A 19,140-nucleotide genomic window follows, 5' to 3' on the forward strand; every position below is an offset into this window, starting at 1 on the left:
CAACAACTGCCCTGAGACAGGAACTTCCCCCAGTCCACACTGTCCTGCTCCTCCCACACTAAGCAACTCCCAATTCCTTAAGTATTTCCTAGCTTAACTGTCTCTTCTCTTAAAGTGCCCACCTCTGCACTACCCAGAGCCTATCTATACTTATAGCTACACTGTCCCTGTAACTAACATGTCCGTCAGTAGGTCATGTACATGTTTACCAGATAAACACAAAATACCTTATCATGTGCACGCAGAGGGAAGAGGAGGGAGAGGTGCATGACCGTTCCAGTCACCCCCTTACATTTATACAGGGTAATTTTTAAGTTGATCATTTTATACGGCCCTCGAATGATGGTAATATCCAAATGGCCCTTGGCAGAAAAAAAGGTTCACCCCCTCTGGTCTTCAGTATCTCATTTATCCCAGACCTTGCCCAATAACGGACAAAACACAAAAAAACTTTAAGCTTCAGAAAATAAGATCTGCATCCACAGTTTTTAATTTGTTGGAATAATAGTTACAGATAAACAGGGTCACTCCATGTACAATTACCAATACTTTTATACATGTCTTATTTCAATAACATCAACACTTATTTACAGAGTGCATATGTACATAAAAATCTTTCTAAAGTCAGTGCATTGTCAATAGTTTATTACAAGAATTTACAAATTGAACATAGTTAACGGTTAATTTAATAATTGTCCTGCTAATTTATCAGCTCATTTTATAATTTAAAAAAAATAATAATTACAACCAAGTATAAGAACAAATAAGATTAAAAAACCTAAAGGTGCTACCAACATAAATAATGATCACCTAGCAATCACCAGTATTGTCCACTGTAGTTTGTTCATAGCAAATCGAACTGTGGTATGTTCACATTTTGTAACCATGTAAGAAAATATAGAAGCTTACTTTGTATTTTGTTATACAGGCATATCCTATTAGAAATTATAGGGGGAGAGGAGGCATGTTAGGAAGGTAACGGTGAATCATGACACACAACCAATGTCGCTAACCTATAGTACTCCAGGGAAGTAATATGGTGGACCAGGTACTGCATCCTCAATGCAAAATTTGACACCGCTTAGTATATAAAATTCTGATTACACATGTAGGAGTTGATAAATATATGCACAATAAAACTTTGGGATTTTTATGTACTGATACAGATACAATGTGCTGACGGAAGGTAAGAATATACACACTGGCACTGTCATCTGGCAACTTGGATAATATATAGGTGTTTGGCAAAGTGCCCGGGATGAGATTACAGCAATATTTCGGGGCTTTAAGTAAGATCTGGGTATAATAGTGACTTTTTTTGTGAAAAAATGACTATTCCCTGTGCTTTGTTATTCGCATTGGGATCGAATAGGAGAATTTTTATGTATTAAGTATTAAGACATTGGCTCTATTGTTGATTAGATATATGAATGATATAATGTTTTCATAAAAGGAATCTTTCAGCAGGATAATCCACATTAGTTAAAGGGGTTGTGTGGGGCTAAACAACTGATAACCCATCATACAAACAGGTCATTAATATGAAATCAGTGGAGTTCTGACACCCGGTACCAGTAGAGTAGATTTCAGTTGATTGGTGGGGGTTGCCGTGTGTCGGACCACCACTAATCTCACATTTAGTTCTGGACAACCCCATTTAAGAGCATATTTCCACTGTAGGACACAAACCACTTCAGAGTGCACTAGAATGATTTGTTTGAGATGTTACTGTGCTTTTCAGCCCGATTTGTCAAGGGGCAGCATGACGTCATAGTCATGACTCCTTTAGACACAAAAGCTATAAATTCAGATATTTGACATCACAATTTTAGTAAGTAGTAAAGCACACACTTTAATTTGGCACAGAGATTGGTCATATTGTATAAACTGATCTATGTAGGACAACGTGTGGTAAAATGTAACGAAGTCTTTCATTGTGATAAATCCCCTTTAAATTACATTGTTTAAAGCCAATTTAAAAAGTTAAGTGGTTTTCCATTTATAGTGATTGAAGGTGTATCATTAGGATTTGCAATCAATATGTGATCAAAGGGTGTTTAAGACTTCCACCAACTTAAGCCTGCTAAAGTACTGGGGCCTTTTGGATTTTAATCAGTTCTACTTAAAGAGGTTGTCCACTACTATACTTAATGTCCCCATGGATTTAAAGAGTGGAAAGAAGTGTGTTTGTAATTACCTTTCGTTGTCCTTCTTGTCTGAAAGTGGCGCTATCGCTGACCACTCATCAGGCATCATGTGACCCCCGGCTGCAGCCTCGTCTGACATCCGCTGAGGTCACATCAAGTGGCGGCTGCAGCCAGGTGTGACCCAGTGATTGATGGCCTGCGGGCAGGGTTTCACCACATGTCACAGTCCAGCATCCACCGCGCGCTTTCCCTCTCCTCTGCATTCATTGGGAAAGCGCGCGGGTCACATGATGCCTAGTGAGCAGTCAGCGATAGCGCCACTCACAGGCAAGAATGACAACAGAAGGTAATTACAAAAACACTTCTTTCCACTCTTTAAATCGATGGGGGCATTATGTATAGTAGTGGACAACTTCTTTAATCACTTGAATGGGACTGACTGAGCCACAATAGTAGACACCGGGGTTTGATAAAGAGCTGAAAGCATTGGCACCCTTTAATGAGCAATGTAAGCATTAGTCAGCTTCAGATTTGCACTGATTACATATCCCAGCGATATGCCGTCAATCACAAAACTAGAAAACAATATTTATGGGATTCTCTGGATGGAGTAAAAGTTGTAATGCTTAATAATTTACACGTACTTGAATCCCAAGACTCTGTTAGAATGGAGTTGTAGACTGGTGTATACTGTTAGTTTACACATCAGTGCACACGCATGCATCTCTGTGTGCAACGCACCCACAGAATTACTATGGGTGGAAATAATCACCCCACCCTATGATCTTTTCTCAAATTGGAAGTTTGGGGACCACAGTTTAGGTGACTGTATGATAGAACTTTTTCACAGTGACTTCACAAAGATCAACTATTAAAGGGGTTTTCTTGGATCATAATATTGATGACTGGTCAGACAGCGATTAGCTATTTGAGGGGGCTGCCGAGCTCACTTGTCTCAGTATTACTGATTACACTACTCGGTAGACAGCAGAGTTTTCCATGGTTACTGCCTCCTTTACCTGCACACTTTACAGTTAACAGTAGACTTGCTGGGTATTGCAGTGTTGTCCCATTCAGTTTGCTGCGATGTCAGCACAGCCACTAATAAGTATCACATGAAGGTAGTCAGCAATGCCCCATTCAGGGGAATGTGACCATTCAGAAATACCCTGTATTGTAAGGCATGCAGATAGACAGAACAATACAAACAACGAAGAATGAGCAGAGCTCCGCTGAGTTTTGCAACCCCTTCAAACAGCTTAACAGTGGGGGTTTTCAAGAGTCCAATCCCCACCAATATTATATTGATATCCTATTTTAAAGATAGGACATTCCTTTTTATGAACTAATTTTGAAGAATTTCCTAACACTAAACGATTACCATATAAGCCTGTTCTCGTTTCTATACTTGATATCTAAAGGGGCGACTACTGTGTCACTCATAGGTATGAAATCGATCTATCCTACTCGATCTTCTCATATTTGAGATTACTAAATATTGATTCCCTAAGCTTGGGATTTGGCTACTCAATACTTTAATATCTTATGTGACCAATATGATGGATGGCACAGATATAGATTTCAGTATCGGTTATACATACATTCCGTAAACACTGAGGGGTTGTCCAGGCAAAATAAAACGTTGAGCAAGAGATGGAATATGTAAAAAATAACAAACTCAGACATACTCGCCTATCGGCACCCACCTGATTCCAGCACAGGGTGCTCTTTGGTCTGTACAGAGACAGGAAACAGTGATGTCAATGTCCCTGTGATTGGTTGCAGCGGTCAGGTGACTTAAGCAGCACATCATCGGATGTTTAAGGATTATGCTCTACTCAAAGTCACATGACTGCTGCTGCCAGGCATCACCACTTCCCGTCTCTGCGCAGACCACAGAGCGGCCCGTGCTGGATACAGGTTTGTTATTTTTTACATATTCCGTCACCTGGGCGACGTTTCATTTCGCCTGGACAGCCCCTTTTAGGGAGTTGGTTATGCAGCGCAATGCTATTCGGCTAAACTTCAGTCGAGTTCTTTATTCATGGTCAACCCTCTTCAGGATGAAATGCATGGCACTAATGTTGGCATATTTACATAAGGTGCTGTCCACATGTTTCTTCTTGTGCTTACACATGAATAATTCAGGATGAGTATGTATGTGTGATGGTGACAATGATGTCAGGGTACATGGCTGCCTGATATCACTCATGGTCTGTATATGGATGAAAGCAGAATTAGGAGCTCTTTTGCAGCGATTAGACTGACTGTAGAATGTCACTGAACACTTAAGACAAAGAGCCGGATCTCTGTAAGATGTCAAACTCTGGTAAGCAGAAGTACAATGCACCTATTAAGGGCTGTACAATGCCGCCATTCAGGGCTAATGAGTAATGGATGAAAACATGTCATGCTCTGCAATGTGTGTGTATAAATCACTGATAACTAGAAAGACATTCCTGAGAAACACTGAAAATGACCACTTCACTCAATTATATCTATTACGGTCATCATATGCAAGGTGACCCAGGAGGGTTTACAACTCTAATCTTTCCATTACAATTTTCTTAGAAAGGGACGTGAGCCATAAGTCCATATTTCCCACCAGGAAAGGCATATAAATTCTAATTTACTTATTAAGGCCTTATAATTAAAGGGTCATAATTCTTTGCAGTAAGAAGCATTTTCATATTTCAATTAGCCTTGCTTCTGCCCTAGAATAAAAAACTTCCATTCCCTGTAATTTCTACTGCGGGAGGACAGTTCTATCTTTTTATCTGAAGGAGTAACCTAGAGGGGGAGGAAACTATACAACTTATCATTTTTATTGAAATGTCCTGCTACAAGGGAACACTGCGATTAGTGACACCTTGATGCCTCTTGCAGTGATAAGGGCAATCTGGAAAATAAATTCCTATTCCTTTCCTTTAAGGAAATCTTAAATATCGATTTTTATTTATAACAACATTTAACAACAATTTTATTGGTTGCGTTTTGTCCTCTGCAATCTCTTCAAAATAAAGAAGAGGCAGCCATCACTGTCACTTTCTATTTACATGAATAGGGCTTTGTCAAAACGCCAAGTGCTCTGGATACTGGAAAAACTCTTAATATGCTTTTCCACTATAAAAGGTAAAAAGTCTCCTTCAAGAGTTACTTTTTCCTACTTCGGTAATTTGTGCTTAGGTAGAGTAATATACAACATAAAAGGCTAGCACTAAAGGGAATAGGGAAGCAATCCTAATCATCCTTTTACCTTTATTATATGCAACTTTACTTATATATCCCCCTAGGGTGTGTCTATCGTCAAAGTGTGATCATCTTATTATATTTAATAATGCTAAAATCCAAGTTCTGATGTTTACAAAGCACTAGCACTAAAACCACTGGTATACTTATTATTGTGTAATAAAAGTAAAAAAGTACTAAAAAAGTCAGAGGGTTGTGAATTAATAGTGTGATTTACAGGGCAAAAATGTAATTCTTGTTCCCAACTTTCGCCTTAATTAGACAGGCCTAGCTTGCTGAAAATGTATGTCGTCATTTGGCATAACCACATGGCCTAATGGGGAGCTACCCATGTTTGAATAATGGAAAAAAAAATGTTCTTTTGGAGTACATTGAAAAAGAACTCACATTTTGAATTTCTCTGACATTTCCACCATTTGTCGTACATGCTTTAACATATAATGGATCTTATGTTAAACAGTTCAGTGTATGTAAATATAGTATCTGGAGGCCAAATGGTTGCAAAGAAAGGAGCACACCATTTTGGTCAACTAGCTTCTAGAACAAAAAAAAAAACTCCAAAGAAGGCAACAGCAAAAACCTCTTACAGGACAATATAATTGTAAGCTTTCCAAGTTAAGATCCCTTTATCGAGGACAACTGTAAGTAGTACACAAATTAATTTATATGTAGCAACACATAACATTGTGTACATAATCTTTAACTTTTTGAGAAGACTCAGGTTTGGCTAAATATCCTAAAGTAATATGGCATGTGTTAAAGAAGACATGTCACTTGCTCCAAAAAATTGAGTTGAATACCTTGTTAAAATCTGTGAACTCCCCTGATTCTGCCTCTCTCTTCTCATTTTATTGCAGAATTATTCACATTTGGTGCTTTTGGAGAGCTGTATGTGAAATCTCTGCTTGCAGTCTAACTAGGAGTTTCTGCAGAGTCTTCTCTGGGGGCGGGTGCTTTCACCTTCCCCACCCAGCCACTGCCAATCACAGCTCGGCAGTGTCTGGAACTGCTAGATCAGCTGCCAAGCTGTGATTGGCAGCCTCTAAGAGGGAGGGGCAAAAGAACACGCCCTCCAAAAAGACTCTGAAGAAACTCCCAGTTGGACTGGAAGAGATTACACATACTGCACTTCAAAAGCAACAAATATGAATATCTCTGTAATGGAGTGGAGAATCACAAAATGGAAAAGAGCAGCAGAATTAGGACAGCGCTGGGATTTTCACAAGGTATTTAAATACATTTTTGCTGAGCAAATGACATGTCCTTTTTAAAGCATTGTACATTGACAATGGTTAGGTACTTTCAGTGCATGACAATAGAGAAGGAAGCTTTCTTCTTCTTGGAGGAGAGCTAACTTGCATACCTTTTTCCCATGGTGCATTGCCTGGCTCCGCAATAAGAAACATCGACCCTAGATCATAGACTTCAATATGCATCACATATCTGTAGGTTGGATTGTATGGTTCGATCACCTGAAACAAACTACTCCATACAACTTCAGTCCCCGAGATCCATCAGTGGAACTGGACTTAAATTACATAGCTCCTGCATTTTATATCCAGAATCAAATCAATCATTCCTGGAGATTCCATAAAAACTATTAAATATCATAAAGAAAGTCAATACCAGTGTTTCACCAAAGCTCCTGACATTTAAATAATTTTGAAATTGCACTGAAAAAAAGTCTTTAGGTTCTGAGACGATGACTGCTAATTTGCTTGCCCTAGGCCCATTTTTGAAGAGTAGAAACTGGGTTAAAAATAAATAAAATATTAACAACATACAGAAAAAAAGAAGGACATTTAAAAGAATCAATGTCATTGTATCTACTGTCTATTTTGTTGAATGGCCCTACATGCATTGGTGACCTCAACACCAGATAGAATTACGTCTCCAGAACATTATTCGTCCCTTTGATATACTTCTCCTTCCCCACCGCGTCAGCTGGACATATTGGAAGCACAGCCATAGTTACTGCAGCACACAATACTTTTTATAATCGGATTCAAAGTCTTCATCCATGCTGCTAGTGTCTGCCATTTTTTTCCCGTCAATCTTTGGCAGAAATTGTGCATAGTCCACCCCTTGCTGTTCGTAGAATAAGATGTAGGCAGAGTCTGTATCAATTTCATCAGGGTGTAGCTCCTGTGGATGAGTAAAGATTGTTACATATTGTCATGAAAATGTTGTTTTAGTAAAAAATCATTCCAGAATGACATAACACTTTTTTCAACATTTAATGAATATTTTAAGCTCACATTTGCATACTATGTATTATAATAATTTACACATCTGTCAGATTTTAAGGAGATTTTTTTTGAGACAAGCAGTAATCTTTTTCCCATCAAAATTACAGCCACCGTGATGGAACATTTGGAAAAAGTTTATTAATCGCATAGTTGGACTTACAACAATGAATTTGGGTCTACAAACAAATAATAAAAAAGAAGAAATGATGTTCCACTGAGAGAAGATATGGGCATGAAATGCTTAATTTAAATACATGATTCAAGGGACATGAGAGGAGAAAGGATAGTTAATTGTATCCTGGTAATCAAATTCACTAATCTTGTGCTACCTATACATGTGTATATTTATCAAAACAAGGGAAGGAGGATAAGGTGCAAGTGCATCTAGCAAGACTCATATCCTCTGATAATACCTCACAATGAAGGATAATATGCTAGCAGGGTACATATATATAAATAAATCATGATTATTAAAACTACAGGTTTTTCGTATCACAGGCATGCCCCTGAGAAAGCGAAACGCGCATCGGGGCAGTTCCCTGGGAGATTGCACTAGCAGTAGCATTATAATATGGGTAAGTTTTACTAATCATGATTTCTTTATATATATATGTACCCTTCTGCGATATTATCCTTGATTGTGAGGTTGTAGCAGAGGACAGAAGTCTTGCAGAATGCACTTGCACCATATCCTCCTTAGCTTGTTTTGATAAATATACACATGTATAGGTAGCACAAGATTAGTGACTTTGATTATCAGGATACAATTAACTCTCTTTTCTCTTCTCATATCCTTTGAATCTTGAATAATGTATTTAAATTAAGAATTTTGTGCCCAGATCTTCTCCCAGTGGAACATCATTTCTTCTTTATGTTCATCTTTTTTTTTATTTGTTTGTATACCAAAATTACTTGTTGTAAAGTCCAACTATGTGATTAATAAACTTTTTCTAAATTTATTATGTATACGAAGTCAGCACTCCATTTTTTCATTTATATTTATATTCGCTGTAAACTGTAAAATGATAATTACAGTAAAAATAATCTGCATAAGTTGCCCTATATTTACGAACTGTCTTGGACTTTTTGGATGGTTGGCAACCCAGCGTATGACTGTGGTGACATAGTGTCAGTGCTTTAAAAGAAGTCTGTCAGCACAAAATGACTGTTCAAACCAAGCACCAGCACTCCATGTACCCATGGTGTGGCCAAACAGTTCAGTGTACATTCCCTCCTACTTGCTTAACATTTTACATTATTTTGTACCGCAATGTCTTCACTAGTCAAAAAGAAATCAAGTTCTATTTAGATATTTTGATATTAATTATGGCGACGAAATGAAAGGCCAAAACTTACCTTACAACTGCTGTCATTGTAGCAGTACCATTTTTCATTAGGATTTTTGGCATAAGTAACGTAATGACCTCCACCCATTATTCCTGAATGGCACTAAAGAGAACAATAATGTATAGATAATAGTCAAATTTTTTTTCCACGTACCGTAAATCCAATATTTTTTGTCAGCTATCATTTGGAAATAATTTTATGGCATTGCTTATAACATTCTAACACAAAACCATATTGATATAATGATGGGAATATCCTAATGGTCTTTGATCAGTCTTCTGCCAAGAAAAAAAAATCCACATTAGGGGCTCATTCATATGACCATATTTTCGGTTCGAGTGCTGTCTGGAAAAAAAATGGACAACACTCGGTCCAATGTTATTCAATGGGGCAGTGCAGGTGAGCAATTATTTTCACTGACTGAATCTGTGTGTGAAAAAAATCGCAGCATGCATTAGTTTCTTCTGTAAGTCAGATGAGACTCACCCATTCAAGTCTATGGGAGCGTAAAAAGAAAAATTGGATGCCATATGGAACAAAAGTCTAGGATCCAATTTTTACATATACATTACAATTCTGTAACCTAGGACATTGCAAATGGTCCTGAAAATGAGTAATAGCAGCTGCTGTAAAAAAAAGGGTTGCACACAGATAAGTGAGAAAATAATTCTCCCCACTTTTCTGGATGAAATTGACTGATTTTTTTATACACTTGTGTGTACCAACACTATATCTCAGTTTATGGCTAGGAAAAAGTGCCAGACTATTAGGCTCGATTTTTGGATTAAAGTAATTTAAATGCATTAACTTGTACTAATGATTTATGGGAAAAAAACAGTAACCACATCTAGATTTCAGTATGTAAAAAAAAATACTGTAGTACACTAAAAAAAATAAAATCTAACTTATTCTATACTGTGCCCAATATTTATACTACAAAGTAGCACAATGTGAATGAAACACTATGACAGACACTATTGCTCTGCAGTCAGAGCTATACAATAAAACTTTCATAGACAAACAAGTGCCTAAACCATCCAGTATCAGCTCCTCCTCCCCTCTCACAGCATATGTAAAGGAAGAGTTACAGCAGCTGCACCAGCAGATACTATCCTCTCATTGTTGTACGATTTAGTAAGGAAACCAATTCAGGATGTAACTTACCATACTTCTAATGAAGAGATCACTTTTACAACAAGGAAAAATGTAATCTTAGCGAATATTTTTTTTCATTTTTACACCGCAGTGTTGGTTGTTATTGGCAATACGTCTGTTACTAATAGTCTATTTTATAGATGTCACCTTAATGTTCACATAGATTTCACTTACCGAGATTGCATAAAGGTTATAGATAGGCTGACAGCAGGCGTCTTCTCTTTGGTCGTCAGTGATATCCTCCTCTTCCCCTATGTGGTTATCGAGCTGAGTGTTGTTGCATGTGTTCTGCTCATGATTCAGTCCATTGGTTAAAACCGGCTGAGAGTCCTGATTTGCAGCTAACTCCGTTTGGCTTCCACCTAAAACATGTCCTTTATTAGAATCTACCGGTTCCAAAGTCTCTCTTGCTTCATTATCTGAGCTATTGTCTTTACTTTGATCCAAGTTTTCTTTACTGCTTGAGAGTTTTTTGCCTCCAAGCTGAGGTAAGCGGAGGCGGCCTTTGCCCCTTCCCAGGGCTCGGGGGCTGTTGTTGGGGCTGTTGTTTTTACTAGATGAGCTTGAAGAAGATTTCCTTCCTTGTAAAGGAGATGCTGAAGCAAAGATGTGATCATGAGTTAGCATATATAAGAATGACAAACAAAAACCCCAACTAAACTAAATTCACAACTTCAGCACAATTCTTTTAGGGTTTTAGTTGCAGTATAAGTGATGAAGAAATGTACAGAATATGCTTGAAGAAATTTGGTTAAACTTAGTAAGATCAGTTACATTAAAAGTTACCTGCCTGCAGAGCTGATGATTGTAAAACCATCTATTTTCCAGCTAAATATGGATAACAATAGTTTAACAGAGGAGATGGCTTAAGACTTTGTACCCAAAACCCGAGGATTTAAAGATTATTCCCAAAATAGCAATTTATCTTGTATCCATGGGATAAGGGATAACTTTGTGATCGCTGGGGGTCTTTCCTCTAAGACTCCCCAAGATCAGGGTTTTGGAGCCCAGGAATTAGGCTATGCAGAGCCCCATGCTGAATGGAGTGAAGATGTGCATGTTTGGCCTCCGCTCCATTCACCATCTATGGGACTGCTGGACAAAACTGTGCACAGCACTCGGCTACTTTTGTTAATTCCATAGACACTGACTGAAGAGGAGGTCAAGAATACGCAACTCCGCTTCATTCAAGTTGGGGCTCTGCGGAGCTCAGCTCACAGATTTCAGAGCCCAGTATTTAAGATTGCTGAAAGTTCCAATTGTGGGACCCCACAGCGATCAGCAAGTTGGCCCCTATTCTGAGAATAACCCTTTAATGATTAGTGCACCAAAAGACAGACAACCCAAACCTAATCAAGTATACTAAAAAGGGTGCTTTATTTTGTGTCAAGGTCTCCACTTACCACAACAAATATAGCTGGATATACTGTCCGACGAACCAAACAGAATTATAGCGAGATCCAATAGTTTCTGTTGTGGTGTCAAAAAATGCAATGGAAAAAATGGAATTGCAGCAAAATATTTGTAAAGGCCTGCTGCGCTCTTCCTTCCTTTGGACGTCCAAGGTTCGTCTGAAGGGATTGAATACATAGCAGCTCAATGGCGGCCGCTAATTGGCTGCAGGGCTCATGTGGTGTGACAATATAACGTGAGCCCCGGGAGACCCAAAGCCGACATTAATGGAAACATGACAGTACGGGAGGCAGGTATAGAGTATTTTTACTTGATAAGGAGGAAAAGCAGTATTTAAGAACGGGCTGTTCTAGTAGTGGACTACCCTTTAAGCAAGGATTTGTGTCCTACATAAAGATCTCTCAAGTAGAGAACAGTTAACCATCTGACCTGTATTACCCATTTTTGCTATTATAGAATTATTTTTTGTACCTTTACTATGATTTGCATTGGAAGAACTGATTACAGGCTGAATTTTCCCATGAGCATCCGCATCTCCGGCATGACTTAAGTTGGCCAGTTCCTGTTTCTTCAGGTCTCCCTGCGATGAGCGTTTTTCCACTTGATCATCGCACTGAAGTCCTGGTTTCCTTTTCTGAAACTGTACTGGGCCTCGAGGTACCAAAAAGGCACTCGGGTCAAACTTCTCTCGGGGAAATTTGACAATTTTTTGAGACTTTATCCAGCGACCGTTCACAAACTGGAATCGCTTCAAGTGGATGATCTATTAGAAGCAAAAAAAAAATAAGAAAGAAATTGCTAAAATAAAATTTAGTCATAATGAGGCATATTTATGAAAAACTGTCTAATTAGACTGTGCAAAGTTAGTCTAGACGGTCTTAAAATGTGTCAGATTTACCATAGTGGTTTATCCTGTTTGATAAATCTGTGGTTTTAGCTCAGATAAAGGACGCAGGACAGTGTCTGAAACGGTAGCTGCTATATACGGTCAAATCTATGGAATCCACGTGAAATTATGGTTTTAACCTTTTTCCAATAAGGTCCACCATTATAGCAGGAGCTGGAAATGAACCCCTTTTTTTCTACTTTGATGTATACGTTTGGTCAGAATGGATTTCCGTGCTCCCATATTACAGGGTCCGGTTCAGGTCAGCTGGCAGCATTTTTTCTTTGTTCTATCAGATGGCATACTTTGTGCCAGAAATGTGCACCATAATATTAGTGCATGTTAAACCACTCCTCTTTTCCAATAAGCCACACCCCTAGTTGGACAAGTTGTAAAGAGTATTTTTAAATTAGTGATGGATCCTATCTGCCCTTTAAATTTGTAGGCTTTTAACCAACTAGGAGAGGCATATATGAAAAATATTAGGTTTATGGTCTCATCAGAGAAAGATATGCCTTGTTGTGACTGGTGGGCGCATATTAATTGGCCAATACCTTCATTTTTATAAGTATACTCTATATCAGTAATGCAGTCTAAATGTCATATATTCAATGTTTGCATACATCTTAACGCTTACAGAGTGCTGCCCTTTTATTTTGTTAGAATATTAAGCAGTCATAGCAGCTTGCACCTGTTCACACTGTTAGGAGATGCTGGACAGATATTGAAGTTCTAAAAAGTGTTTGAACAGATCATAAATATCATGCACGTCAGAAAAGACCGGGCTTTTTTTTTGCACAAATTATGTCAGAATTCTGGCACATTTTGCTTTATAAGCCCTAATGCAGGGGTACACATACTTTTTTGGTCAAAGGGCCACAATCCGGGAGGCATGCTAAACATTAAAAGGGTATTACTTTCTGTGACATTTATGGCATATTGAACCATACATTTCTGATAGGTGCAAATTCTACTTAAAGGCCTCGTACCTTCACCCATCAGCACTCTCATGGTATATTTACAGAGTTCTTTGACAAGGATTTAGAAATAGATTCTGCTCCTAATTCCACAACAAAAACCAAGTCAAATACTCTTTGAATAAGTATCAGACTGATATTAATTGGATAGCAACTTTAGTGCAGATAGTGCGGTTTCACGTTATTTTGAACATTTCCCAGTAAAACCAATAGGAAGCTTATTCAAAAAGTATTTGAAGCAATTTTTTAATGTGGATTTTGCAGTAAAGTCCATTTCTAAATCCTTCTAAAAAAAAACCTGTGTGAATATACCCTAAAGAGGTCTTACTCTTGCATGCACATATAGGTAATGAGTGGTGCATTTAATTTGCAATGTTTCACAACTCTCATAAATTACACTATAAAGAGTCACTGGCATGAAAGGCCTGGCATGTACTGGTTTATAGGAGAACACTGCTGTCCTATTTCATAACAGGTCAGTGATGAACACCAGAAACTGCTTAGAAAAACAAAACCGTAAAATATAACAACATTGGTGATATGGAATTAATGAAGAAGCCAACATCAAATAATGATTTAAAAATGAAAAACAAATGGCAAACTGTACTCACACGTAAATACAGATGTAAATTTTACCCATATAATTTAATGTTTTTTTTTGTCGGGGCAGGATAGTCATGCACAGACCTTACTATTCATGAAAAGAAATAAAAACAAAAAGGTACCAGAATTGGAGGGAGCCTCCAAAGGTCAAGTTTCTTGGTAGCTAAACAATGGGTTTTACATTTGGAACAATAATACATTTCGTCCTCCCCCAACTCCTCCTCAGTGGTGAAGGCGCGGAGACAGCTATCCAGGTTAATGGGCTCTGCTTGTGCTCTTCGGCTCTGTTCAACACTCCCATGCTCTTCCACAATCTGTACAGAGGAAAAAAAAAACAGAACTTTTTTGAAGAATAATACATAAATGATAACAAAAAAGAAAAGAGAGACTGAACTGTAGACCTTCTGACAACTGATCAATGCAAAGTCTTAAAGGGGTTGTCCGCCATTGGTGACATTTCTTTTATCTTCCATAAATGCATATATTTTTGCCTAAAAATCATTTTCTAATAGGGTTTCATTAAAGTATGAAACTAATATTGATTTTAATCCTAAATGTCTATTTATTGTAATAGTCTAATCACTTTTCTAATATACCTTTAATTAAAAAGTCCCTACCTGTCCATGCACAATGTAAGGAGAGAAGGCAGCGAGCAGGGACCAGCCTCACTCCCAAAAGTGACGTCTAATTCAGGGGCGGGACTGGTCTCTGCTCTCCATGCTTGAAATTTAGTCTGCATTATTGCTATATAGAAAATACTTATAAACGTGCAGAATTGGACAATACATGTGAGCCCACCAGCCACAACAAGGCAACATTCTTGTTTTCTTTACATTTTACACAGTCTCACAATTTTTTTTAAAATGAGGGTTTTAGATGCATTTAAGTACTGTAAATAAAAAGTCACTTGAGATAGACAACCCCTTTAATTGAAATCCATGCTAAATTCTAAATTCTATAGACACCAAAAAGGATTCACTTTTCCTTACCCTTTCTTGTGATGTCTGGTAACGAAGATGTAGAGCTGTGGGATCCCAATCTACAGCAATGTAAGCATTACCAATGTAGGCACGGTCTTCTGTACAGTCAATCTTACATCCTCTGCAAAACCTAAATTGGAATCAACGGGAAGAACAACGTTAAAAAATATGGAATATTGGAACTGTATCAGTAGTAGGTACCTTGCTTGTAAGTACAGATGTGGCCTTTGTTAACTTGCCTCAAAACCGGAAAATTCCAAAGATGTATGGAGATGGTTAACATGAGAAAAAAGTACATTTGTCAGATGCCTCAGCTGAAACCATGAGCCATAGCATATATTTAATTGCTTCCGTGTCAGGGCAATCCTGCTCCAATTCTGCAGTAACGTTCAAAAACGTCACTGCACAGGAGCAGATACACGCAATCGTGTAGCTTCAGAAGTGGGGATCTGGCTATCAGAGACTGCCAAAATCCCCATAGAGAATGCAGAGATGGTTTATTACCATCTGTATCTTCTCCATTGCTGTACACACAGAGCTAAAGAAGCACTGTGTACACAGTAATAGGAAGTGCTGATGGCACTGTGATCGCCATGTACAGGAAGAGAACAGGAGCTGCTGGGTTATAGGACATTGAGACAGCTCTGCTATGCAAACAAGAGACTGCATTTCCCTTGTAACTGGGGCTAATATAGCAGTCCCAGTTACAAGGGAAATAAGGTGAAAATGGGAAAACAGATACTTATTTCGCTTTATTTTCCACTAATATTGCCCAATATGAGAAAAAACAGAGAATATGACAGCGACATAAAATGAAGCCCCATGTATCATGAAAAAAAGATGCAAAAACAAGAACATTTTTAATAGCTCTTTAAACCGCATGAACGGAAAAAGTAAAAAATATGCATAGTCAGCAAAGGGGGTAAATGGCCCAGTCTTGAACTGGTTAATATGTATTCTCCTTTACTGGATGATGAGCCTACAGCTTCTCAGGAACATGACAGCTGATTTCATCAGCTGACATGTGCCCCTAACAGCTGAGGGTCGAATTGCGATCCACCTGGTTGTTAACATGTTAAATGCAGCTGTCATTGGCTGAAGCCCTGTTATGTGTAACACAAGCGATCAGAAGTCGCAGCTTGAAGTCTCTTATGGAGACTATTGAAGCACGTAAAAAGTAAAAAAAAAAAAAAAAAGTTTTTTAAAAAAATATAAAAGCTTAAATCACCCCCTTTGAAAATAGAACAATAATAATAAAAAAGCCACACATTTGGTATTGTAGTGTTCAGAAACGCCAAGTCTATCAAAACATAAAAAGAATTAATCCGATCGGTAAACGGCGCAACGAGAAAAAAAATCAAAACGCAAGAATTAAATTTTTTGGTCACTGTAACATTGCAATAAAATACCATAACAGGCGATCAAAACATTGTATCTATCCCAAAATGGTATCAATAAAAATGTCAGCCCAGCGCGCAAAAAATAAGCCCTCACCGGGCCCCAGATCCGGAAAAATGGAGAAGCTAAGGGGTTGGATTTTTATTTTCACCACCAAAATAATAAAAAACCTATACATGTTTGGTATCTGCAAACTTGTAATGGCCTGGAGAATCATATTAGCAGGTCAGTTTTAGCATTTAGTGAACATTGTATAAAAAAAAAAAAAAAAAATTGTGGATTTGCACTTTTTTTGCAATTTCACCGCACTTGGAATTTTTTTTTCCATTTTCCAGTAAAGTATATGGTAAAAACAATGGTGTCGTTCAAAAGTACAACTCATCCAAGAAAAAACAAGCCCTTATATAGCCATATTGACGGTAAAATAAAAAAGTTATGGTTCTGGGAAGAAGGGGAGCAAAAAAGGAAACCTGAAAAACCCAAAGGTGGTAAAAGGGGTTAATTTACTTTTTTTTTTTTTATTTAAAAGTTCTTTACAGCATACAGCCCACACATAGGTAGATGGAAAGGTGAAATGAAGTTGTCCCTTGTGGTCAAGTCAGATATATATTTTACACACTAATAAAGCGTCTCCCATACTATTCTAGCACAGCATTATTTACCTGTACCATGGGCACGATGCACAGGAGTTACCATCTTTCTGCACCACTCTGAGTGTGAACGGATACTGGTACCCCATGCTGTCATCACTGCAAATAACAAGATTAGTTTAATGGTGTGTGATGCATTTTTAACTCATTTTCCAAATACAAACAGAAAACAAGAGTTTGCCAACATGTTGTGCAGGAGGGATACTTTTGGATTTCTTCTTTCCCCTCTAGTGCGTAGATGTGCCATTGAGGTCTGCTTTATTCATTTACATACACCCCACATGTAGCATGTAGTTGACTTTTTCCACTGTGGATTTCACTGCAAATCTGTAGAAAAACTCTCACATGTGGATACTACTGCAGGTTTCACCCCAAGCGAAGCAGGGAAGCTCTGGAATAAATATGCAAGATTAACATGCCGCACACTTTGAAAAGTACAGGGAATAGGATTTCAATGTACTGTAAAACGCAATTCGGCAGAGTGTGAACTCAACCCCTATGCAGGTTTCTTCATGTCCTTTATCAATTTTGATATATCTACAATCCAGATTAAAAAAAAATAATGCAGAAATCTCCCTGAGAACAAAAGGGTTGGGTGACTAAATTAAAAGGCCAGACCTTTAAATCAAGTTGGGAGGCCCCAGCGTGGGATGGCTGCTTTGTATTCTAAATGCACACAGGCTTACATTGGGTGTCATTTACACCATAATGTGTGATGCACCTCTGTCCATATAACAGCCTATTACCAACACCCCTCCTACTACATCAGGCGGGCTGCAAATACCGTATGTGCAGGGTGCAGGCCTGGTTCCTCCAGTAGTGGCTGGGTAATGTGGGGTGTCTGGCCTGTGGGTGCACATATGGTATTGGCAGCCCGCCTCATGTAGTAGTAGGGCATTGTTAATAGGCTGTTATGCACCTCTGTCCATATCTCACATAATGGTGTGACTAGCACCCTATCGAAGCCTGTGTGCATTTAGAATACTAGGCAGCCACCCCACGGATGTTTGGTAGGTTAGTAAGTGGTGGTTTCATTAGTATTTTGCACCTGTGCTGCCCCCGCCGTTATCATGGGGGACCTGCTGCATCCTGTCGTGTATTTGTGTCTGGACATGGTATTATAATTATGGTTGCTATTTTTCTTTTTCAGTGATGTTTTTAGTGTTCGACTTTGGTCAGAACAAAAACTGCAACACTTTTTATTTATTTTAATTGTGATGTTAAATTGGATACTTTTTTTTTAGATCACAAACTTTCATTTTTTTTTGTTTTATATACTTTTGTCCCGCATGGAAAGTTATACAACATTATAAATCTTTATTAGGAGATGTATATACATTCCTGTAAAAAAAAAAAATGTATCAAGTGGTTTCCAAATCCTTTCTTTTCCTCGGTCTATTAGCCTGTTGCATTGATATCAGAACGTACTCATTGGTGTACTGGCGATGGCTGTGATAGAGGAAGACAAGGATGCGGACCCTGAGTGTTGAGGATATCTGAGATATCAGAACAATCTCCTATAGCAGGCTTATCCCCACAGTTAGTGAGGCACAGGAATGGAATGGACCCCTTTACTGCCATCATCTGTACTCCAAATGAGTACATTTTGATGTTAAAGGGAACTTGACAGGGTTTGCCAAACCACCCCCATGTCTTTACATTATTCTTTATTCAAATTCAAACATATCCCTTTTTTTTGGCTTTTGCTTAGTAAATTTCCCTAAAATTTTTGCAACATTTTTGACAACACTCCTACAACTAATCATCCCACCAATCATGTTATCATGCCCCGGTGGGTGTGAGTAACATGATTTACAAGAGCAGCATCACCACGTCTATTTGCAAATCTGCCTCCCTGACAATGCACATTAAGCAAGGTGTACGCAATCCGGCTTCATCGGCACACTCCGCACTCCCAAGGAGCCAGCAGTGACATAGGACACAGCTAACCATTATCTCTAACTTGCCAAAACTCGTGGTTGGTTGTGTCCTACGTCACCATTGCCTCATTTGGCATGGGATATGCTAATTAGTGGGAGTTTGCCATGGGGGCATTCTGTTCCCCCGGACTTATCTTATTTATTTA

The 19,140-nt window shown here is 38.4% G+C and overlaps 1 protein-coding gene across 3 annotated transcripts in view; it reads right to left on the minus strand.

Moving 5' to 3' along the window:
- Positions 1 to 480: 480 nt before the first annotated feature.
- The window catches only part of USP32 (ubiquitin specific peptidase 32), a 257,900-nt gene continuing 239,240 nt past the window's right edge, over positions 481 to 19,140 (minus strand). For all 3 annotated transcript variants that reach the window (XM_073665478.1, XM_073665477.1, XM_073665479.1), the window contains 7 exons: positions 17,067 to 17,153; positions 15,016 to 15,136; positions 14,149 to 14,340; positions 12,032 to 12,323; positions 10,322 to 10,743; positions 9,002 to 9,094; positions 481 to 7,541 (listed from right to left, as the gene is read on the minus strand). In XM_073665478.1, coding sequence (XP_073521579.1) covers positions 7,368 to 7,541; positions 9,002 to 9,094; positions 10,322 to 10,743; positions 12,032 to 12,323; positions 14,149 to 14,340; positions 15,016 to 15,136; positions 17,067 to 17,153 — 1,381 coding nt within the window. In that variant the 3' untranslated portion in view covers positions 481 to 7,367. The remainder of the gene's footprint in view (positions 7,542 to 9,001; positions 9,095 to 10,321; positions 10,744 to 12,031; positions 12,324 to 14,148; positions 14,341 to 15,015; positions 15,137 to 17,066; positions 17,154 to 19,140) is intronic.

Source organism: Phyllobates terribilis, unplaced genomic scaffold (genome assembly GCF_046119375.1).
Source record: "Phyllobates terribilis strain yellow unplaced genomic scaffold, ASM4611937v1 Scaffold_2__4_contigs__length_985480577, whole genome shotgun sequence".
Lineage (NCBI taxonomy): Eukaryota > Metazoa > Chordata > Amphibia > Anura > Dendrobatidae > Phyllobates > Phyllobates terribilis.